General features: G+C 44.6%; 1 protein-coding gene across 6 annotated transcripts in view; it reads left to right on the top strand.

The window, feature by feature from the left end:
* The window catches only part of myo1b (myosin IB), a 272,707-nt gene that overhangs the window by 206,842 nt on the left and 40,946 nt on the right, over positions 1-24,919 (top strand). For all 6 annotated transcript variants that reach the window (XM_033023743.1, XM_033023747.1, XM_033023745.1 and 3 more), the window contains 3 exons: positions 15,092-15,154; positions 19,929-20,129; positions 23,687-23,913. In XM_033023743.1, the coding sequence (XP_032879634.1) occupies positions 15,092-15,154; positions 19,929-20,129; positions 23,687-23,913 (491 nt within the window). The remainder of the gene's footprint in view (positions 1-15,091; positions 15,155-19,928; positions 20,130-23,686; positions 23,914-24,919) is intronic.

Raw genomic sequence — 24,919 nt, 5'->3', positions numbered from 1 at the left:
GAAACCTGTGATAAACAAAGATATCTCCAAATGTGATCAGCGTTTGTACATAGGGAGTACATTGATGAGACTGTATGAAATTTGTTTATGTTATTAAATTACAACTTGTGGGTTGTAACATCCCTTTGCATATTCCCACCAGTTTCCCAGCTTGTTACATCATTGCTACTTCCTCTTCTAGACAGCAGCATTGATCCCTCGAAGTCTCATTGTAAGAAGATTCCTTCTTCTGGCCCCTCACACTGCAGTGTATTGATTGTGTGAATGTATTCAATGCATCTACGTTTTAGAACAATGTCTGGTCATTTTGAGTGTCTCTCACTCTCCTTTTCCCCCATCCCCTCTCTCTCCCCCTCCACTCTCCCCTCCACTCACCCCTCTCTCCCTCCCCTCTCTCTCTCCCCTCCCCTCTCTCCCCCTCTCCCCCCTCTCTCTCCCCCCCTCTCCCTCCTTCTCCCCCCCCTCTCTCTCCCCTCTCTCCCCCTCTCTCTCCCCTCTCCCCCCCCTTTCCCTCTCCCCCTCTCTCCCCCCTCTCTCCCCCTCTCTCCCCCCTCTCCCTCCCCCTCTCTACCCCTCTCACTCTCCCCCTCTCTCTCCCCCCTCTCGCTCCCCCCTCGCTCTCCTCCCTCTCTCTCCCTCCTCTCTCTCCTTCCCCTCCCTCCCCCCTCTTTCCCCCCTCTCTCCCCCCCTCTGCCCCCCTCTCTCCTCCCCCCTCTCTCTCCCCCTGTTTCTCCCTCTCTCTCTCGCCCCTCTCTCTCTCTCTCCCGTCTCTCCATCTCTCCCCCGCTCTCTCCCCCTCCTCTCTCTCTCGCCCTCTCTCCTCCTCTCTCTCTCTCCCTCTCTCTCTCTCTCTCTCTCTCTCTCTCTCTCTCTCCCTCTCTCCCCCCTCTTTCCCCCCTCTCTCCTTCCCCCCTCTCTCCTTCCCCTCTCTCCTTCCCCTCTCTCCTCCCCCTTTCCCCCCCCCCCTCTCCCCCCCTCTCTCCCCCCCTCTCTCCTCCTCCCTCTCCCCTCCCTCTCCTTCCCCTCCCTCTCCCCCTCTCTCCCCCCCTCTTTCCCCCCTCTCCCCCCCTCTGCCCCCCCCCTCTCTCCTCCCCCCTATCCCTCCCCCCCTCCCCCCCTCCTCCCCCCTCTCTCCCCTCTCTCTCTCCCCTCTCCCCTCTCTCTCCCCCTCTCTCTCCCCCCTCTCTCCTCCTCTCTCTCCCCCTCCCTCTCCTCCCCCTCCCTCTCTCCCCTCTCTCCCACCCTCTCTCTCCCCCCTCTCTCGCCCTCTCTCCTCCTCCCTCTCCCCCTCCCTCTCCTCCCCCTCCCTCTCCTCCCCCTCCCTCTCCCCCTCTCTCCCCCCTCTTCCCCCCCTCTCTCCCCCTCTCTCCCCCCCACTCTCTCCCCCCCTCTCTCTCCCCCCTCTCTCCTTCCCCTCTCTCCTTCCCCTCTCTCCTCCCCCCTCTCCCTCCCCCCCTCTCCCTCCCCCCCTCTCCTCTCTCCCCCTCTCTCCCCCCCCCATACTAATCTTGTCCATCACTTTAGGATTACACAATTGCTCTGTGTGCAGCATGTAGACATGAAAAGAGGCAGGAAGATGATGAAAGAATTGGAAGGAAAAAAGAGAAATGAAATGTCAAGATTGTTAGGAATCAAATAAATAAATGTCAGAAGGAGAAACTAACATTTAGATGAAACAAATCTGCCAGAGGAAGGGGAGGATGTGACTGTCTGCAAAGAACAAGCAGCAACACTTTAAAACAAACGTTCTTATTGTCACCTGCCTTTTTGCTATTCTTCATCTATTTCCTTTTGCGAGTATTCAATCGATCTTACGCTCGTTACCACCTGGCCCGCAGCCACCAACGTACCGTTTCCTTCATCATTGTTACTTTTTTGCATATCTTACATTCATTTGTTCTATATCTCTCTATATCACCATCTGCATCTCTCGTTTCCCTTTCCCCTGACCCAGTCTGAAGAATGGTCTCAACCCGAAACGTCACTTACTCCTTTTCTCCAGAGATGCTGCCTGACTTGCTGCGTTACTCCAGCATGTTGTCTCTATATTCAGTTTAAACCAGCATCTGCAGTTCCTTCCTGCACATCTTAAATGATGACTTTGTTTATATTTGTGCATTTGTTGTTCGAGCAATCCTCTCCCGAAGAACTATCTTCTAACTTCCCTTTTATGCTTCTGTTGCTGATTTCATCGCATGAACTTTGTTACTAGCTCAATGGCCACAGGCCTTCTACTTATCGAGTCCACACACATGTTTAGAAGTTGTTCAGCCAGAGCTGAACACACCTCTCGGCATCTGCATCCAATGGTGTCTGTCTTGTGCTTCTTGTGCGTGGTGGCGGAAAGATTGGTGGAAACAGGGCCGCGGCGTGAACGCTCTCTCCTTGACCCCAGTGGCCACAGGTGCTATCCTTTGCTATTCATTCTCAATTATCGCCTTTGTGTAGTCGTGTTACATAGTTCTTTAGTACCGCATCTACAATCCAATCAAGATCTAGTTCAGCCTACTTCCATGCTTTTGCGTTCAGGATATATATAAAATACAGAATCTCATTTTTAATTTTTAATATTCTCACCTCTATTCCTGTTCCACTCGTGCATTTGGATCCAGTGTTTCTCTGTTCCGTATACCGTGGAAAATATTACAGAGCGTGTTTCAATGTCTGTTTTCAAAATGCACTCATCTTTTTACCAGTATAAACTGCATTGATTATATACCTATATGGTGCCCTAACATCTCCCACTGTCTTGATTACCTAAATGTTCATGTTCATAGATGATAGGAATAGAATTAGGCCATTCAGCCCATCAAGTCTACTCCACCATTCCATCATGGCTGATCTCTCACTCCAACGCCATTCTCCTGCCTTCTCCCCATAAACCCTGACACCCTTAATAATCAAGAATCTATCTATCTCTGCCTGAAAGATATCCATTGACTAGGCCTCCGCAGCATCCTGTGGCAATGATTCACCACCCTCCGAGTAAAGAAATTCCTCCTCATCTCCTTCCTAAATGTACGTCCTTTAATTCGGATGCTTAGGTCCGAGACTCTCCTACTAGTGGAAACATCCTCTCCACATCTACTCTATCTAGTCCTTTCACTATTCACTAAATGCTTCCATTGTACCGATGGGACCAGAAATCATGGTCAGGTCTGATGAGAACATTATTCGGTTTGATTATGATTTCTTGCAATCATCCTTGTAAAATTCAAAATTAATTTGGTATAGTTTACTCTACATTAGTCGTCCTTGTTGAACCATGTGTGTAATAAATGCCATGTTTTTTTCTTTTCTCTTTTATAATTTGTTTTCTTCTTGCTCTCTTGAAGCTGAGGTTTAATTGCACAACACTGGATAGCTGGTCAGAATGTTATTTCTTCTTTAAGCAGCAATATTTCATTAGTAGTCTGGCATGCAGGTACAGCAGGCAGTGAAGAAAGCGAATGGCATGTTGGTCTTCATAACAAGAGGAGTTGAGTATGGGAGCAAAGAGATCCTTCTGCAGTTGTACAGGGCCCTAGTGAGACCATACCTGGAGTATGGTGTGCAGTTTTGGTCTCCAAATTTGAGGAAGGATATTCTTGCTATTGAGGGAGTGCAGCATAGATTTACAAGGTTAATTCCTGGGATGGCGGGACTGTCATATGCTGAGAGAATGGAACGGTTGGGCTTGTATACTCTGGAGTTTAGAAGGATGTGAAGGGACCCTATTGAAACAAATAAGATTATTAAGGGTTTGGACAAGCTAGAGGCGGGAAACATGTTCCCGATGTTGGGGGAGTCCAGAACCAGGGGCCACAGTTTAAGAATAAGGGGTAAGCCATTTAGAACGGAGATGAGGAAACATCTTTTCACACAGAGAGTTGTGAGTCTTTGGAATTATCTGTCTCAGATGGCGGTGGAGGCCGGTTCTCTGGATACTTTCAAGAGAGATTTAGATAGGGCTCTTAAAGATAGCGGAGTCAGGGGATATGGGGAGAAGGCAGGAACGGGGTACTGATTGTGAATGATCAGCCATGATCACATTGAATGGCGGTGCTGGCTCGAAGGGCCGAATGGCCTACTCCTGCACCTATTGTCTATTGTCCAGAGCAAAAACCTGTCCTCATTCACTTCTACTAAATGTAGCATTAGTAAAGTTACTAAAGTTAAAAATCAGCTCCTTGGTCTTGCTGACACAGAGAGCAAGGTTGTTGTTCTGACATCATTATCGGATTATCGTTCTCCCTTCTACATTCAGAGTCATCATTTTCCGTAATTAGTCCAACAACAGCGATATTGTTGGTGAATGTAAAGATGGCACTGGAAGTGTGTCCGGCTGCGCAGTCACGGGTATTGAGTGAGTAGCGCAGTGGACTGAACGCACAGCCCTGAGGTTGCTCCTCGAGGAGGAAGTGTTGTTGCCATTTCGTACTCGTTGTGGTCTATTGATGAGGAAGTCAAGGATCCACTTGCTTTGGGATGAGCAGGAACGAGTTCCCTGAACTAGATCAGAGGTTTGGAGGAGATAATGGTGTTGGATGCTGAGCTGTAGTCGATTAACAACAGCCTGGCACATGTGTTCTCCTTGTCCAAGTAGTCCAGTGCAGAGCGGAAAGCCAGTGAGATCACACCCCCACTGATCTATTGTGGCAGTCAGGCAAATTGTAGTGGCTCCAGGCTCTTGCTGTGGTGGGAGTTGATTTGCGCTATGGACAACCTCTCAAAGCACTTAATCACCAAGGATGTTACTGAGGCACCAAGGCATGTCACTTTACTCCACTTGGGTACCGGTATTATTGAAGCTTTTTTAAAGCATGTGGGATCCTTAGACCTTAGTAATGAGAGGTTGAACATATCTGCAGAAATTCCACCCAGTTGGCCAAATATACCACATCCAGAAGCCTTCCATGGATTCACCCTCATGAAGGATCTGACGTTGGCTTCAGTGACTGAGATTAGCATGCCTTCGGGGGCTATGGGGGCCCAAAAAGGCACCAGTGTTTTTTCTTTCTGATGTGTGTGTGTGTAGAATATATTGAGCACATCCGGAACTATTATAGTATGGGTATGATCATTGCTTCTAAGTACAATCTTGCCTAAATACCCTCTGGATAGCAATAAGAAAAATGCAAGCATCATTTAACATCTTCCAAACATTGGGTCAGACCACTGATAGAATCTCAGTTGAAAAGTAACACAACTTCAAATGCTGGAAATCTGATCTGCAAAGCAGAAAATACCAGTATACTCAGTAGATCAAGCAGCAAATTTGAAGAGAGAAATAGATTTAATATTTGAGGATGTTATTTCAAGGGCACCATAAAACCTCAAAATGTCTATGGTGGAGAATAGCTCACTCAACATAGGCCAGGTAAAGACCCCTGATTCTTTAATATCTCTAACTCATTTTCTCCTTGCACGCAGCTAACAATGGCTTGTTTTCTTCATCATCATTACTTGGCTGTATATCTTTCATTCATTTTGTTCTATATCTCTCTATATCACTATCTCTATGTCCCCCCTGACTCTCAGTCTGAAGAAGGGTCTCGACCCGAAACGTCACCTATTCCCTTTCTCCAGCGATGCTGTCTATCCCGCTGAGTTACTCCAGCATTTTGTGTCTTTCCCCTGATTCTTTAGCTTGATGCTGGCAGCTTTTATTTTAACTACAGCCAAATGACTGCAGTTGATTTTGGCAGGAGATGTTACACATCACTGTGTTTAGTTGCAGTAATTGTTTTGGGAATTGCATAGTACAATTATGGATTCTAAAATAAATTTCGATCGATCGCAAAGATACTTTAGGAAAATCTGCTCATTTCTAAGTTTCCAGTCTTTAAGATCATATCAGTTGAAAAACATTTATAGCCTTCATTTGACCTGCATCAATATATGGGATCAGGCAACTTTTTCCAGGCAAAATGAATCCATACTTAAGGTGCCTTTTACTTACTAAAACAAACATTTATTTTCATTATTTGACATTTGTACCTTCTTTAATCTTGCTGTACCTTAAATTAGACATATAATTAGAGTTAGTGGTAATTCCGGCAAATGGTACTGAATTAAATACACCAGCTATCCAGTTTAAACTATCTTCATTCTTTTTACATATTTTGGAAAAGAAGGCATCTCATCTCAGCTCAATGTTACTTCCAAAGCATGCTTTATTTAGCAAGGTGTAAACATGGCCAATTTAATTTAGTTTAGATTCAGATTCAGATTCAGATTCAGATTCAACTTTAATTGTCATTGTCCGTGTACAGTACAGAGACAACAAAATGCATTTAGCATCTCCCTGGAAGAGCGACATAGCATATGATTTGAATAAATATTTACATTAGCATATATACAGACATAGTGTTTTTCCTGTGGGAGGAGTGTCCGGGGGGGGGGTGAATGGCAGTCACCGAGGTACGTTGTTGAGTAGAGTGACAGCCGCCGGGAAGAAGCCGTTCCTGGACCTGCTGGTCCGGCAACGGAGAGACCTGTAGCGCCTCCCGGATGGTAGGAGGGTAAACAGTCCATGGTTGGGGTGAGAGCAGTCCTTGGCGATGCTGAGCGCCCTCCGCAGACAACGCTTGCTTTGGACAGACTCAATAGAGGGGAGCGAGGAACCGGTGATGCGTTGGGCAATTTTCACCACCCTCTGCAATGGCTTCCGGTCGGAGACAGAGCAGTTGCCATACCATACTGTAATACAGTTGGTAAGGATGCTCTCGATGGTGCAGCGGTAGAAGTTCCCCAGAATCTGAGGAGACAGATGGACCTTCTTCAGTCTCCTCAGGAAGAAGAGACGCTGGTGAGCCTTCTTGATCAGAGTTGAGGTATTGTGGGTCCAAGAGAGGTCATCGGAGATGTTAACACCCAGGAACCTGAAGCTAGAAACACGTTCCACCTCCGTCCCGTTAATGTGGATGGGGGTGTGCGTGCCGCCCCTGGACTTCCTGAAGTCTACAATGAGCTCCTTGGTCTTCTTGGAGTTAAGGGCCAGGTTGTTGTCAGCGCACCATGCTGCTAAGTGCTGGACCTCCTCCCTGTAGGCCGACTCATCGTTGTTGCTGATGAGGCCAATCACCGTTGTATCATCTGCATACTTGATGATGGTGTTAGTTCCGTGTACAGGTGTGCAGTCATAGTTCCATGTTATCCCACTTTCTCATCCGCTCACTACATATTAAGTGGCAATTTACAGAGGCCAGTTAACCTACAAACCTGCATGTCTTTGGGATGTGGGAGGAAACTGAAGCACCCAGAGGAAACCCACACGGTCACAGGAAGAAAGTGCAAACTCCACACAGACAGCACCAGAGGTCAGGATCAAATTCAAGTCTCCAGCGCAGTGAGGCAGCAACTCCATCAGCTATACCACTGTGACGCCTATAAATCTTATTGCCGAGCTCATGTTTGGGGCTAATAATAGAGAAATAAAGAAATAAATGAAGTAGTTTTATATGCAATCATGATTGCTCAAGGCAAGACATTGCAGAGGATTGTGGATGCAGCCCAAACCTTCACACAAACCCACGTCCCATCCAGTGACTCCACTTATACCTCACACTGCCTCGCCAAGGCCAGCAGCATAATCAAGGATGAGTCACACCCAGGTCACTCCCTCTCCCCCCCCCCCTCGTATCAGGCAAAAGGTGCAGAAGTGCGAAAAGCACACTACCAGATTCAGGGGCAGTTTCTTCCCAGCTGTTATCAGGCAACTAAACCATCCTACCACAAACTGAGAGCAGTCCTGAACTACTATCTATCTCAGTGGAGACCCTTGGACTATCTTAGATTGGACTTTACTGGCTTTACCTTGTACTTAACGTTATTCCCTCTATCATGTATATGTACACTGTGAATGGTTCGATTGTAGTCTTTCCACTGACTGGTTAGCATGCAGCAAACGCTTTTCACTGTACCTCAGTACATGCAACAATAAACTAGACTGACTAAATAACTAACTAAATATGATTGTTGAAGACCAAGGTGTTCTATCACAAAAAGGGAAACAGAGTGAGGAGAAATCTATAAAGGAAAACTGAGGAATATTCATTAGGTGGGCAGGAAATGATAACATGTGGCACACACAGGAGTCAGCATTAGAGCCACATCACTTTGAATGGCCGTGATATGAGTGTACAGGGAATAGTTTCACATTTTCCTGGTAATATAAAACCCAGGAATACAGTAAATTAAATTTAAATTACATTTCTTTATTTATATAGCACATTTTTAGTCAACTTGCATTGACCCCAAAGTGCTTCACATAATTACATTCACACACACAGGCAAAGGTGGGTGAAGTGTCTTGCCCAAGGACACAACGACAGTATGCACTCCAAGCGGGATTCGAACCAGCTACCTTCCGGTTGCCAGCCGAACAGTTAGCCCATTGTGCCATCTGTCACCCAAACAAACATAGAAACAAAGAAAATGGCAGGAGTAGGCCATTCGGCCCTTCGAGCCAGCGCTGTAATTCAATATGATCATGGCTGATCATCCTACATCAGTACCCCGTCCCTGCTTTCTCCCCATATCCCTTGATTCTGTTAGCCCTAAGAGCTATATCTACAGTAACTCATCCAGTAAAACATCCAGTGTTTGGCCTCCACTGCCTTCTGTGGCAGAGAATGCCACAGATTCACAACTCTCTGGGTGAAAACGTTTTTCCTCATCTCAGTCCTTATTCTTAAACTGTGACCCCTGGTTCTGGACTACCCCTAGATGCAAATGACAACTAATTTCAGAAATCCGTGGACTAGCGAATTGGGCTGTTACATAGCAAATTACATTTTGCACAGTGTGAAGGGGTGCATTGTGGCCAGAGGAAAAGACACTTTGCAATGTATACACATCGATCTTTCAAGGTGGCAGAGCCAAATGCAAAGGCTTTATTATTGTAGGAAATTAAATGTGAAAATGCTGAAAATACATATTATGCAGTAACTGTGAGAAGGCAGGGTTATCAATTCAGGTCAATGACCTGAAACATCACCTATTCCTTCTCTTCAGAGATGCTGCCTGAGTTACTCCAGCATTTTGGGGCTAATAATAGAGGGAACTCCATACAACCAGCACCTGCAGTGCCTATGAAACTGTTACAGCAGTGGAAAAGATACTGTCATCATCAATATACTGAACAGTGACATCTTAAATATCCCCCTGCTCATGAAATTATCTTGATTTTAAAAGTGGATGCTCAATTTAATCGGTTGTTCAATTATCAGTCAATGATAAACTAGAAAATATCAAAAAAAAATTGGTGGGGAGGCCATTTCTCAGTTTGCTATATCTCATAAATTCAGTGTACTTTTTTTACCTTATTAAATACAGATGGGTCTTGAAATTTTGGGATGAAAACCTGAAAGACGTATAAATTTACACGTCAACTTTCATCCTTTAAGGGACTAAAGTAACTAACAGAAATGTGTGACAGGTACCAGAATGGACAATGTCACGGCAGAAAAGAATGCTAAACAAATACTACAATCTTTTCAGGCTCTGTGGTTATTGTGGTGAAAGTACTGAGAGTTTGTCACCAGGAAAATGTGCTGTTATGTGCAAGTCACTGTTTAATAATAATAGGAGCATAAGCACACAGATTTGAATTTGACCCATTGAAGAACCCATGTGGGTCAAAGAAGGGATGAGATACTATAAAGAAGGGACTTGAACACAATTTCCACTTCTCACACAATGTCAACAAATAGAAAAGCGCACCATCTGCTTATGCCACATTCTTTAACCTAAAGATCTACTAAAAGAAACTAAAAGAAAGCAAATGGAAAATGGGCATTGAACCAAGAAAGCAGAAAATAACTAAAAGCATAGTTAAATAAATTAGCTTTGAAGAGGCTTTTAAAGCAGTAAATGTTGAGAGGTACAGGTTTTGGTGGGGGAGATTTCAGCTAATAAGAGATGGTTAAAATGAAGGGAGGTATACAAGACAACAAACAAGAAGACACAAAAGAAAGTTCCAGGAATGCACTGTGGGGCTGGAAGAGCCCAGGGCATAAAGCATAATGAAAGCAAGACTGATTTATAGGACAGGATGAGTTGGTCTAGAGTGCCTGGTTTCACAAAGTTAGTGAACTGAAGAACAGGGATAATGGATAATGGACAGGCAGACGTTAGTGTGGGATTACATGACTGCAAATGGTTTTGTACAAATTGGAATATATGGATAAGGGGGTCAAAAGACATACGAGCTAGGAGATCATGGAGACAGTATGTCAGGATGTGATGGGAGCAATTTGGTGAAGAATGAGGCAAATCATATTGAGAGAGACTAGGATGCAAGAAAAAATCTTTTAAGAACCCTAATAAAATAAAGATTGACAAAATGCAGATGTCCTCATAAATGTAAATACTAAAACTTGAAATTCCATTCCGTACTTGTTGAGCTTTCTGGGAAGAGTCAGTTTTCTGGGAAGAGTCGGCTGTCTAGCTTAGACCAGGCATTCATACATTGCAATTGTCAAAAGTGCCCAGGCTTTATGCTGGAATGAGAGTGAGTCTTTGATATTTCTGTTGCTGTTGCAGATGATGTTGAAAGGTAAGGAATCAAAAGCGATCGAGTAACAATTACAGAGAGAGTGGATTTCCCTTCTGACCACACTTATCTTGTGGAGTCCACCCACCAAGCCAACAACTTATGTTCCCCTCTGCAACTTCCTGGTTCAATCGTCCCTTCCCATCCAAACCACTCCCTCCCCAGGAACTTTCCCCTGCGAGATGGAACACCTGTCTCTATACCTCCTCCCTCAACTTCATCCAGGAACCTCGACTGTCCTTCTAGGTGAGGCAGAGGTTCACTTGCACCTCCTCCAACCTCATCTATTGGATCTGTTGTTCTCGGTGTGGGCTTCAATATGTTGACGTGACCAAGCAGACACTGGCCGATCATTTCGCCGAACACTTACGCTCAGTCCGCCTTGGCCTACACAATCTCCCACTTGCCAAAGATTTTAGCTCCCCTTCTCATTCCCATACTGACCTTTCTGTCTGGGCCTCCTCCACTGCCAGAGTGAGGCCACACACAAATTGGATGAACAGCACCTCATATTTCGCTTGGGCAGCTTACAACGTTGATTTTTCAAATTTCAAAGAACCCTTGCATTCTCTTTCCCTCCCCCTCCTCCTCCCTCCCCCTCCCACCCTAGTCGTCTTACTATTGTCCGACTACACTATTCACGTCCTTGTATACCTTTGTTTTAGGGACGACAGATGGCACAATGGGCTAAGTGTTCGGCTGGCGACCGGAAGGTGGCCGGTTCGAATCCCGCTTGGAGTGCATACTGTCGTTGTTTCCTTGGGCAAGACACTTCACCCACCTTTGCCTGTGTGTGAATGTGTGTGAATGTGTGTGAGTGATTGATGGTGGTCGGAGGGGCCGTAGGCGCAGAATGGCAGCCACGCTTCCGTCAGTCTGCCCCAGGGCAGCTGTGGCTACAGAAGTAGCTTACCACCACCGAGTGTGACTGAGGAGTGAATGAATAATGCGATGTAAAGCGCCTTGAGTATTAGAAAGGCGCTATATAAATCCCATCCATTATTATTATTATTTATTATCACCTCTTCCCCAGCCAACAATGGACCATTATGGGCTCTACACTTCCTTGGTCATCTGTTGCCGACCCTGATTTGACCTGGCCTTTTTCCACATGCAGGTTCCCCCCCTCCCCCCCTCCTCTACTTTCAGTCTGAAGAAAGGTACTGACCCGAAACATCCCCCATCCTTTAAATCCAGAGATACTGCCTGACCTGCTGAGTTACTTCAGCACTTTGTGTCTAATGCCCCTGTCCCGCTTAGGAAACTTGAACGGAAACCTCTGGAGACTTTGCGCCCCACCCAAGGTTTCCGTGCGGTTCCCGGAGATTGCAGGTGGTTGCCGGAGGTTGCAGGTAGTGGAAGCAGGTAGGGAGACTGACAAAAACCACACGGGGCGCAAAGTCTCCAGAGGTTTCCGTTCAGGTTTCCTAAGTGGGACAGGGGCTGCTCTTTCTGTTTAGAAATTAATACACAGGCTAGTCTGAACAAATGGAATCAGTTAGGAGAAAATTATGTTTTTTGAATGGCGGATGGCAATGAAACTTTAAATTAGAAGTTGAAAAATAAATGGTCGAGTGACATTTATTCCACATGCCTGGTCCATTCTGTATTTCACAAACTGTACCTGGTCACAGTGCATTAAGTAACTGGGCACAAGGCCAAAAAGAGAGCAAAGATATCAGGTGCTGCCTTCCCTCACAGTGGGAAATGTTGATTCCGCTGTGTGGGGATGTTTATGTTAAAGTCTATTGTGGGCTGTGTTCTTTTTTTATTCGTATGGCTGTATAATGGTGACCACAAATTTCACTGTACCAATTGGTGCATGTGACAATAAATGTCTCTTCTCTTGAATCTTGAATCTTGAACTAACTGCTCAAAGATTGAAAATACCTCTCTACCTTCTTTTCTGACTGAGGAAACAGTCATCATAGTGCAGCATTGCAAAATGTTGATTAGACCAGGGTAGTGGAATTGGAAAGGAGGCTACTTAAGCTACTTGGATGAGAACGTACATGGCTAGCTAGTTTGCATATGTCACAAAAGTGGGTGGTATTGTAGATAGTGAAGGTGGTTTAAAAAAAATGCAGCAGCATCTTGATCGGTTGGGCAGGTGGGCTGAGGAAAGGTTGATGGAATTTAATACAGAAAAATGTATTTTGGGAGCACTAACATGGGCAGAACCTTCACAGTGAACGGTAGGGCTCCGGTGTGTTATAGAGCAGAGGGATCTAAGAGTGCAGATACATACATTGTTGAAAATGGCATCATAGGTAGAGAGGGTGGTCAAAAAGGCTTTTGGCACATTGGCCTTCATCAGTCAGAGTATTGAATATAGAAGTTGGGAGGTTATGTTGCAGTTGTATAAGATGTTGGTGAGGCCACATTTAGAATATTGTGTCCAGTTTTGGGCAGTATTTTATAGGAAAGATGTTGTCAAGCTGGAAAGGGTGCATTTACGAGTATGTTGCCAGATTGATTAGTAGGACTGGGTGTCACAATCCCTAAGATTTCACTACAATTGACATTCTTGGGTATGACCACTAAGTGAATTTGCTAACAATCAGACACATCTTCAGTTGAGTACCTCAACGTCACTGGGTGTTTCGGCCTTTTATCACAAGACACCCTCAGTCGAGGCAGGCCCACCGCAGGTTGATCTGACCTGGGTGTGTGTCTTATTGTTAGCCTCTAGATGGTCACAAGAGCATCTTTCCTCTTCAGCCTCAGCCAGTGACTGCTCCGTTCGGCGGCATTGGCAAGTTCTTTTATTGCCCTCCTTTGTGCCTGCCCTTTGACTCCTACTTCCCTCAGGAGCCTTGTGGTGGAACTGGCTACAAAGACCCTGCACCCCACCATCTGAGCTATCTGAGCTATAAGGAGAGGTTAAGCAGGCTGTGATCTATTCCTTGGAGCGCAGATGGATAAGGGGTGATCTTATAGAGATGTACAAAATCGTGAGAGGAATTGATCAGGTAGAAGCAGAGTCTCTTGCCCAGAGTAAGGGAATCGAGAACCAGAGGACATAGGTTTAAGGTGAGGGGGGAAAGATTTAATAGAAACCTGAGGGGTAACCTTCTCACACAACGGGTGGTAGGTGTATGGAAGGAGCTGCCAGAGGAGGTTGTTGAGGCAGGGACTATTGCAACGTTTAAGAAACATTTACATGGCTACATGGATAGGACAGATTTAGAGGGATATGGACCAAACATGGGCTGGTGTGACTAATGTAGATGGGGCATTTTGATCAGCATGGGAATATTAGGCTAAGTATCTATTTAAATGCTGTATGTTCGCAGGCAGGTGGCACTAATGTAGATGGGACATATTGACAAGTTGGGCCGAAGGGCCTATTTCTATGCTGTAAGATTATTATTTGGAGGATAGGAGGCAAATTTGTGATGTACTGTAAGTAAAATGGCAGAGAGGGAGAGTGAATCCATGTGTCGCAGCATCCACTGGATGGGCAGAAACCTCCAACAGTGATCAGTGCGCTTGGAATTCTGATATCGATTTCCTCCACACAATTACTAACTGAAGGCATTCCATTTTGTGAAGCCAAAGAATGCATCTGTTCATAAACATACCTTGTCACACCACTGTGAAAAATCCCAGCTGTCATAAGATCTTGCAGCCGTTCTGATGTGTATATATCTTGTCTTTAATCTTCATGAATATAGATTTATTTTGTTGACATCACAAATGTAAACTTGACCCAGAGTGTAATAAATGACTAATATTTCCCACATAGCTGTTGACTGCATGGTACTATATCATAAAACTGTTCTTTTTCTGTGCTGTAACCCCTTTGATCCCTTTTCTTGCTTGCTGCTATTGATGCCTTGCTAATAATGGCTGTGTAAAGACTCCTTCCAGGTACTTGTACTCTGCTCTTGTTCCCAAGTGAGACCTTGTCATGTCTGCTGGACTTCCTGTAATGTTTCCAGTATCTTTTCCCTCTCTCTGTTTAAACTATTGCTTGCTTTTGTGTTTCCATTCTTTTTAATAACATCTATAACTAGCATGCAGAACAGCCTTCTCTAACAGTAAAAATTGTACCCCCATTACATGCGACTCTGAAATGTGTGTTGATGTTCACATAGAAATGATTTACAAATATAACAATGCATCTTTCACCTGAAACAGCATCTATCCTTCTCAGTTGTTGTGTAGAAAATATTCAGATTTGTTTAGGAAGGCATGATTTCAAGAAATGGCTTGCATTGGAAAAAAGGCAGCATGCATCAAAGTGACTGAAGTGACCTTGTGCCATGACGTTTGTTCCTGGATCGTTTCCCATGAACTGCATGGGAAATTGACTCGGACTGTGGAATGGAATGGGAGCAAAATTGGAAACATTTCAAATGAAATGTTCGTAAGTCTGGAGAATTCTGGCCCGGTGGATCTTTGCAATGTTTCCAATTGAGAAGGCCTTTGTGTATTGGGAAAATAATCCTCAACTGGTATAAAGATGTAAACAGGCACTGTGTTTGGACTATGGTTATTGGAGGAAGAGATATTTTTGCTGCATTAATCATATTTTGATATATTTCACAGGGAATTGAATGGACTCATATTGAGTACTTCAACAATGCCATCATTTGTGAACTAATCGAGAATGTAAGTGGACCTTTTCCAGTTTGATTTGAGAATCGGCTGACATTTTTAATTCAGTACTTTTAACTTTGAAACATGGGTAAACTTTTCATAAGGTGGTAAGAATGTGGAACTCATAACTGCGTGGAAAAATTGAAATGATAACATGAATCCATGCAGGGATAGTCTTGGTGCATGTAAGGGGTGATAGACACAAAAAGCTGGAGTAACTCAGCGGGACAGGCAGCATCTCTGGAGATGCTTCCTTCTCTCCAGAGATGCTGCCCCTCCCTCTGAGTTACTCCAGCTTTTTGTGTCTATCTTTGGTTTCAACCAGCATCTGCAGTTCCTTCTTACACATGTAAGAGGAGGCGCGATGCAAGAAATAACGGAATAGATCTGAAGGAAGGAAGGAATTAAGATAGGAGGGAAACAATGTCGAGTGTTTTGGATAAATGGGTTTCTTTCTCCGATCTACGTTTTATGTAATTGTGGTCCACAGGATAGAACCACCATAAAGCAACAGCAGAGGATCCACCAAACATGATGTGCCCCACTCCCAAACTCAATTGTCCTCAAATTCCCTGTCAAATTGGTGTGATCAGAGAATATTGTTGTTCCTACATCTGGTAACTGACAGGAAGGACCAGAAAGAACAAAAAAGAACTGATGGGGGAACACAGTGGGTCGAGCAGCATCTGTGGCTGAAAGGAATTGCTGCAGGATCTTGATGCAAAACATCAACCAGTCCTTCCCGCCAATCCACCCCCCCCCTAATAGAATAGAATAGAATAGAATAGAATAGAATGCCTTTTATTGTCATTCAAACAGCATGGTTTGAACGAAATTTCCTACTACTGAGCTTCTCCAGCAGTTTGTTGTTTGCTCCAGAATCCAGCTTCTCCAGTCTATTCTATCTCCAAGGCCCAAATAACGCTGATTGCATTGATGTCACAGTCCCAAAATCAATTGGAATCTGATTTGGTGCACGGCACATTTTCTGATTAAAATGTATGTAGAACACAGAATAGTATAGCACAGGAACAGGCCCTTCGGCCCACAAGATCTAAATGGTGTCAAGTTGTTATCTGAATTATTATCTAAATGGTATCAAGTTGGGAAAAGGGGAAGTACAACGGGATCTAGGGGTCCTTGTTCATCAGTCAATGAAAGTAAGCATGCAGGTACAACAGGCAGTGAAGAAAGCGAATGGCATGTTGGCCTTTATAACAAGAGGAGTTGAGTATAGGAGCAAAGAGGTCCTTCTGCAGTTGTACAGGGCCCTAGTGAGACCACACCTGGAGTATTGTGTGCAGTTTTGGTCCCTAATTTGAGGAAGGACATTATTGCTATTGAGGGAGTGCAGCGTAGATTTACCAAGGTTAATTCCCGGGATGGCGGGACTGTCATATGCTGAGAGAATGGAGTGGCTGGGTTTGTATACTCTGGAGTTTAGAAAGATGAGAGGGGATCTTATTGAAACATATAAGATTATCAAGGGTTTGGACACGCTAGAGGCAGGAAACATGTTCCGATGTTGGGGGAGTCCAGAACCAGGGGCCACAGTTTAAGAATAAGGAGTAAGCCATTTAGAACGGAGATGAGGAAACACTTTTTCACACAGAGATTGTGAGTCTTTGGAATTCTCTGCCTCAGAGGGCGGTGGAGGCCGGTTCTCTGGATACTTTCAAGAGAGAGCTAGATAGGGCTCTTAAGATAGTGGAGTCAGGGGATATGGGGAGAAGGCAGGAACGGGGTACTGATTGGGGATGATCAGCCATGATCACATTGAATAGCTCGAAGGACCGAATGGCCCACTCCTGCATCTATTGTCTATTGTCTATTGTCTATTGACTAAGATCTGTGCCGGACATGATGCCAGGACCAACTCTTATCAGTCTGTGCATAAACCATATCTCTCCATTCCTGCATATTCACGTGCTTATCCAAAACTATCTTCAATACTGCGATAGTATGTGCCTCCAACATAACCCCTGGCAGCGCATTCCATGCACTCACCTCCTTTACATACTTGCCCGGCTCACCTCCTTTAAATGTTGCTCTTCTCACCTTAAAGCTATGCCCTCTAGTATTTGATATTTTCATCCCAGAAAAAAAGGGTCTTGAATTGAATTGAATTGAATACCTTTATTGTCATTCAGACCTTACGGTCTGAACGAAATTTCATTCATCAATTTTATCATAGTCATACGGCCCTTGTGGAACAACATCCATACCTGTGGAATTGACCCTTCAGCCCAACTTGTTGACACTGACCATCAAGTCTCATCTACACTAATCTCACCTGCCTACATATGGCCCATATCCCTCTAAACCTGTCCTATCCATGCAGCTGTCTATCTGTTTCTTAAACGTTGCAATAATCCCTGCCTCAACTACCTCCTCCGGCAGCTCGTTCCATACACCCACCACCCTTTGTGTGAAAAAGATACCCCTCATAGATATTCTATCTATGCCTCTCATAATTTTGGAACTTCCATCAGGATACCTTCAACCTCTGTTGTTCCAGAGGGACCCGTCTATGACAGAAGAGGGGAAATCATGTTTACTGAAGAAAAAGGATGTATTGGATGTTCTAGAATGGAAAGTTTCATCATGGGAGCAGATGTGGTGGAGAGGGAAGAATTGAGAGTAGGGAATAGCATCTTTGCTCGAGGCACGGTGGGAGGAAGTGTGGTCCAGAAAACTGGGAGTAGGTAGGTTTATACTAGATGGCAGTCCATAGTTTGTGTGGGAAGGAACTAGGAAGGAACTGCAGATGCTGGTTTAAACTAAAGATAGATTTTTTTTAAAGTTGTTGTAACTCAGTGTGTCAGACAGCATCTCTGGAGAGAAGGCCTGAAGTACTTCAGACTAAAGAAGGGTCTTGACCTGAAACATCACCTAATCCTTCTCTCCAGAGATGCTGTCTGACCCACTGAGTTACTCCAGCTTTTTGTGTCTATCTTCAGCCGATAGTTTGCCCCTGTGATGGACTGTGATAATCCCTGGATTACACAAATACACATGTAGGCAATTGGAAGGTCAAACACAGTCTCAAAAATAGCAATCACGCAGAGGTGTATCTAAACGCATGTTTGTATATGAAATGTATAAGTACAGTGCATTCAGAAAGTATTCAGACCCCTTCACTTTTTCTACATTTTGTTATGTTACAGCCTTATTATAAAATGGATTAAATTCATTTTTTTTTATCATCAATCTACACACAATACATAATATAAAAGTGAAAACTGGTGTTTAGAAATGTTTGCAAAGTAATTCAAAAGAAATGAAATATCACATTTACATATGAATTCATACCCTTTGCTATGACTCTCAAAATTGAGCTTCAGTGCATCCTGTTTCCATTGATTATCCTTGAGATGTTTCTACAACTTGATTGGAGTCCACAATTTGTAAATTAAATTGATTGTACATGATTTGGAAAGGCACACACTTGTCTATATAAGGTCCCACAGTTGACAGTGCATGTCAGAGCAAAACCCAAACCATGAAGATGCAGGAATTGTCCGTAGACCTCCGAGACAGGATTGTGTCGAGACACAGATCTGGGGATGGGTATAAAACAATTTCTGCAGCATTACAGGTCCCGAAGAGCACAGTGGCTTCTGTCATTTTAAATGGAAGAATTTTGAAACCACTTCATAGAGCTGGCCGCCTGGCCAAACTGAGCAATCGGGGGAGAATGGCCTTGGTCAGGGAGGTGACCAAGAACCCGATGGTCACTCTGACAGAGCTCCAGAGTTCCTCTGTGGAGATGGGAGAAACTTCCAGAAGGATAACTATATATACAGCACTCCACCAATCAGGCCTTTATGTTAGAGTGGCCAGACGGAAGCCACTCCTCAGTAAAAGGCACATGACAGCCCGCTTGGAGTTTGCCAAAAGACACCTAAACAAGATTCTCTGGTCTGATGAAACCAAGATTGAACTCTGTGGTCTAAATGCCAAGTGTCACGTCTGGAGGAAACCAGGCACCGCTCATTACCTGGCCAATACCATACCTATGGTGAAGCATGGTGGTGGCAGCATCGTGCTGTGGGGATGTTTTTCAGCGGCAGGAATTGGAAGACTAGTCAGGTTTGATGGAAAGATGAATGGAGCAAATTACAGAGGGATCCTTGATGAAAACCTGCTCCAGAGCGTTCAGGACCTCAGACTTGGGGCAGAGGTTCACCTTCCAACAGGACAATGACCCTAAGCACACAGCCAAGACAACACAGTAGTGACTTCATGACAAGTCTGTGAATGTCCTTAAGTGGCCCAGCCAGAGCCTGGACTTGTACCCGATCGAATATCTCTGGAGGGACCTGAAAATAGCTGTGCATCGACGCTCCCCATCCAACCTGACAGAGCCTGAGAGGATCTGCAGGGAAGAAAGGGAGAAATTAACCAAATACAGGTGTGCCATGTTTGTAGTGTCATACCCAAGAAGACTTGAGGCTGTAATCGCTGCCAAAGGTGCCTCAACAAAGTACTGAGTAAAGGGTCTGAATACTTACGTAAATGTGATATTTCAGTTATTTATTTTTAATTACTTTGCAAAATTTTCTAAACACCTGTTTTCGCTTTTTTATTATGGGGTATTGTGTATAGATTGATAATAAAAAAAATGAATTTAATCCATTTTAGAATAAGGCTGTAACATAACAAAATGTGGGAAAAGTGTAGGGGTCTGAATGTACTGTGTATGTACATGTATGCATTACCATCTGATCGTACTGTAAAGTGTATAAATAGGTGAAGTCTCATTCCTGTGTGTGTCATTGTCCAGAATACAAATGGAATCCTGGCCATGCTTGATGAAGAATGTTTGCGCCCTGGCACGGTGTCAGATGAGACCTTCCTGGAGAAGCTCAATCAAGTCTGTGCCGTACACGAGCGTTTTGAAAGCAGGATGAGCAAAAGTTCCCGCTTCCTCAATGACACCTCCTTGCCTCACAACTGCTTCAGGATCCAGCACTACGCTGGCAAGGTACTGACATCCAAGCTAATGAGTTTGGTTTATTTTCATTCAAGTTTCATAACGTCATTAGAAAAGTAGGCAAAAAGACAGAGTATATTTTCCCTGCCTTCAATTTCATAACTTTTCCACTCAGCGAGTGGTTGTAGCTATATGGAACGAGCTGCCAGAGAGCATAGTTGAGGCAGTTACTACAACAACATTTAAATACGCTCGGACAGGTACATGGATAGGAAAGGTTTAGAGGGATATGGGCCAAAAACCGGCAAATGGGATTAGTGTAGCGTCACCTGATGGTCAGACCACTTACGGTCGAACCCTCGTCAGTGGTTACGAAGACTGTCACATGATGTCATGTGTTAAGGGGAGTGCCCTAGTACTTAAGCAGATCTCACCTGGAGATCATTAGTCAACAGGTAGCTGAGCTTGAGACAACACCCTCGCTCAGCTGCAGCAGCAATGACAATATGTTAGAGGACCAAATTTGCATGTACACCAACCTTGTAATGTCTGAATAAAGCAACTGTTTGTTCACCACGTTTGGTGCCGCTACATTAGCATAGATGGAGCATCTTTTAGTTTAGTTTTAGTTTTAGGATACAGCGTGGAAACAGGCCCTTCGGCCCATGATCCCCGCATACCAACATCAGCCTACACGCACTAGGGACAATCCCATATTTACACCAGGCCTATTTCACCTACAAACCGGTCGGTACGTCTTTGAAGTGTGGGAGGAAACCGAAGATCTCGGAGAAAACCCATGCAGGTCACGGGGAGAACGTACAAACTCCATACAGACAGCACCCGTAGTCAGGATTGAACCCGGGTCTCTGGCGCTGTAAGGCAGCAACTCTACCGCCCTTGGTCGACATGGTCAAGCTGGGCCGAAGGGCCAGTTTCCGCGCTGTACGATTCTATGACACAGTGTTGTAATTCAATAATTCTCTTTGAATCATAAAACACAGCTTAATCACCAGTTATTTGTCTCCTTCGCTTTGTGCATCCAATTACTATCTTACATAAACGATGTTATCTGTTGAATTATTGGTTAATTCTAAATTTGAATTAAGTATGTCCTGAACATCAACGTTAACTTGCTTTTATTAAATAATGAAATTATCAAATGGTGAGAAGTTGCAGAAACAGATTTCAAGCCCGGTCACATGCTTTGAAGGGTTGGATACTTAGACCTTGCCCCAGGCACCTTATTAGATATTGGACTGAACATCACTGCTTTTGTTTTACATAAGACTGAGTTCTACCAAGTAACTTGTTTTCCATTAATGACTCTCTTTATTCACTGCTTCCCCTTCAGAAACATTCCACCCTTTGATTTGATCCCCCATCATGTGTGACTTGATGGTTTAATACTGTAGTTTATCAAATAACCCTTTGCCGGGTTGGGCACACAGATTTCGCACACATTGCACATGTTCCGCTTTGCTAGTTGCTGGGCTCTCTCTCAAACCACTTTCCTGCCTGCCATTTTTCATCATTACCCTGCATTTGAAATAAGATCCCCTTACAAAATTTGCATGTAAAGGGCGTGTCCCACTTGGGCGTCGCTGCCTACGCCACCACGTCTCACCATGTTGTGCGTCGTGCGTCGTGACGCGTAAATGATGTCGCGTAAATGACACGCAAATAACGCCCAAGTGGGGCAGGCCCATTAAGGGTGAAAAGAAGCACAGTGACCGAAGTATTACCAGACCAACACATGCTCCACTTATTTTCACACAAAGGGTGGTGGGTGTGTGGAACAAGCTGCCAGAGGGGGTTGTAGAGGCTGGGATTATCCCAATGTTTAAGAAACAGTTAGACAGGTACATGGATCGGACAGATTTGGTGGGATATGGACCAAACACAGGCAGGTGGGACTAATGCAGCTGGGACATGTTGGCCGGTGTGGGCAAGTTGGGCCAAAGGGCCTCTTTCCACACTGTATCACTCTATCCACTCGTTCACCCGGCTGTAGTAGGGCCTCTCACTGCCACAGGATGGGATTGAACCCGGGTTATAGTGCTTGTGAGGCAGCAGCATCTACCACTATGCCACCATCCCACCAAGAAATAGTAAAGGAGTTTAATGGAACAGAAGCCCAGATAAAGCGGAAGAAGGGTCTCGACCTGAAACGTCACCCATTCGTTCTCTATAGAGATGCTCCCTATCCCGCTGAGTTACTCCAGCATTTTGTGTCTATCTTCGGTGTAAACCAGCATCTGCAGTTCCTTCTTACACATACCCTGATGATGCTTCCCCTCTGCTCCATTCTAATTGCTTGAGGCCTGCTCAGGCAGATTTACTTCAACCTATGCTGAAGCGGTCCTCACGTGAGCAGTAGATTCCAGTCCCTGCCAATTAAGTGGTCATTTTTGCACACATGAAGATCTACACAAAGGTATTGAAGGCCATCGAGGGGAAGGAAGGAAAGTTGTTGAGTTTGTTGATGGTGCTTAAGTCATATTTTTGAGAGATTCACAATGTGTGGCACACATAAACATTCCGCCATGGAGTATGTCCTCAAGGCCAGCTTCAAATTGTTTGTCACCTGCTGCCAGAGACAAATACTATTTGAAGGTTTATAGTGCTGCAACTTGATTTATTGAATTGAATTGATTGAATGATGCAGCGTGGACACAGGCTCTTCGGCCTACTGAGTCCACGCCGACCATCAATAACTCATTCACTTTCTCATCCACTCCCTCCACACCAGGGCCAATTTCTATTTTTACAGAGGCTAAGTAGCCCACAAACATGCACGTCTTTGGCACAAGAGAGGAAACCGGAGCACCCAGAGGAAACCCACGCGGTCACGGGGAATATATGCAAACCAAACAGGCAGCACCGGAGGTCAGGATCGAACCCGGGTGTCTGGCGTTGTGACGCAGCAGCTCTACCTGCTGTGCCACCGCTTTGCACTTCTTACATAGAAACATAGAAAATAGGTGCAGGAGTAGGCCATTCAGCCCTTCGAGCCTGCACCGCCATTCAATACGATCATGGCTGATCATCCAACTCAGTATCCCGTACCTGCCTTCTCTCCATACCCCCTGATCCCTTTAGCCACAAGGGCTACTTGTGGGATGTATTAGAAAAATAACTTCAAAATTGGTCAGACTTACCAAGATATCAGGTTACCAAGATCTTGACAACTCTGACCAAATTTGCAGTGACTTTTACTCTTACATCTGTTGTCAGATCCTCTTAATTTATTGGACACAACAGGTTGTGTGTTGCCCACTGTCCACCATCCCAATGCAACCTCCCCAGGTACAAAAGGTTTGGAGGCGTATCCTCAGATTTTCTCTGCACTCCTGAATTGTGAAGGAGGGGTGGGAGATTGCAACCTTCACGCGGTCCGCCCTGTTTCGATGAATGCAATCAACCTGGTGTGCACAATCAAATAAGATCAAATAGAACAAGTTGTCATGTGTTCAGGCTGTGCATGCCATACGCAAGAAGAAGAATTGTGAAGGTGCAACTTATTCTTCAGGGGCCGCTATTGAATTATTTTGATAGCAATCGTTATGTATGGATGACACCATTAATATTTCTGTTTCATCTTCAAGGTGATGTACCACGTGGCAGGATTTGTGGACAAAAACAATGACTTGTTGTACCGCGACCTGTCCCAGGCCATGTGGAAGACTAACCATTCACTCGTCAAATCCCTGTTCCCAGAGGGGAACCCGGCCAAGATGTCCTTGAAGAGACCACCTACAGCGGGGTCACAGTTCAGGGCTTCTGTAGCAACTCTAATGAAAAATCTATTGACCAAAAATCCCAACTATATCAGGTAGGGTTTGTTTTAATTTTTTAACTGGGTGCAAACAACCTACATTCTCGCACAATAAGTGTAACTATTGTGAATTAAGTGAATGTTCCACAGGGTGGTGGGTGTATGGAACACGCTGCCAGAGGAGGCAGTTGAGGCAGGGACTATCGCAACGTTTAAGAAACAGTTAGACAGATACCTGGATCGGACAGGTTTGGAGGGATTTGGGCCAAACACAGGCAGGTGGGGTCTAGTGTAGGTGGGACATGTTGGCCAGCATGGGCAAGTTGGGCCGAGGGGCCTGTTTCCATACAGCAGCACTTTATGACTACAAAGAACATTGAACAGTGAGCACAGGATCAGGCTCTTCGGCCCACAATGTCTGTGCTGAACATGCAGCCCTGATAAACTAATCTCACTGATCTATACCCCTCCATTCTCTGCATACTCTTGCGCCTATCTAAATGTTCCTTCAACACCATTATCATATCTTCCAGGCACCCACCATCCTCAGTGCAAAATAAACTTGCTCTGCACATTTTCTTTAAACTTTGTCCCTCTTACCTTAAAGCTATGCCCTCTAGTCTTTGATAAGTCTACCCTACCTAAAAGGTTCTACCCTAACAATTGCCTCTCTTAAGTTACTATCAAGTCTTCCCTCTGGTGTTCCAGAGCAAGCAATCCAACCTCTCTTTGTAGCTAATACTGCCTATTCCAGACAGCATTCTGCATATAAAACATGAACTTCAGCATCCAGACATGTTTTACTTTTTAATGAGCAGCATAACAAGGCAAATGCATCATAGCATGTGAAACACAACTTGAACCTTTCTAGAACTGCTTATCTTGTAATTATATTTTCCACTGTAAAAAGTGTTTATAATTCAGGAATCCTAACAATGTGCTATTACAAAAAATATCCAGATCACATTTTCTTTTGAATGCCAGAACATGTTTCTGTTTTGGAAGATAGTTTATAACATATCCTCACTCTTGCAAGGTTAGTCTAGCTTTTTTTTTTTTCCAT

The sequence above is a fragment of the Amblyraja radiata genome, chromosome 7, assembly GCF_010909765.2.
Source record: "Amblyraja radiata isolate CabotCenter1 chromosome 7, sAmbRad1.1.pri, whole genome shotgun sequence".
Lineage (NCBI taxonomy): Eukaryota > Metazoa > Chordata > Chondrichthyes > Rajiformes > Rajidae > Amblyraja > Amblyraja radiata.
This window is presented reverse-complemented; position numbering and strand designations above follow the sequence as displayed.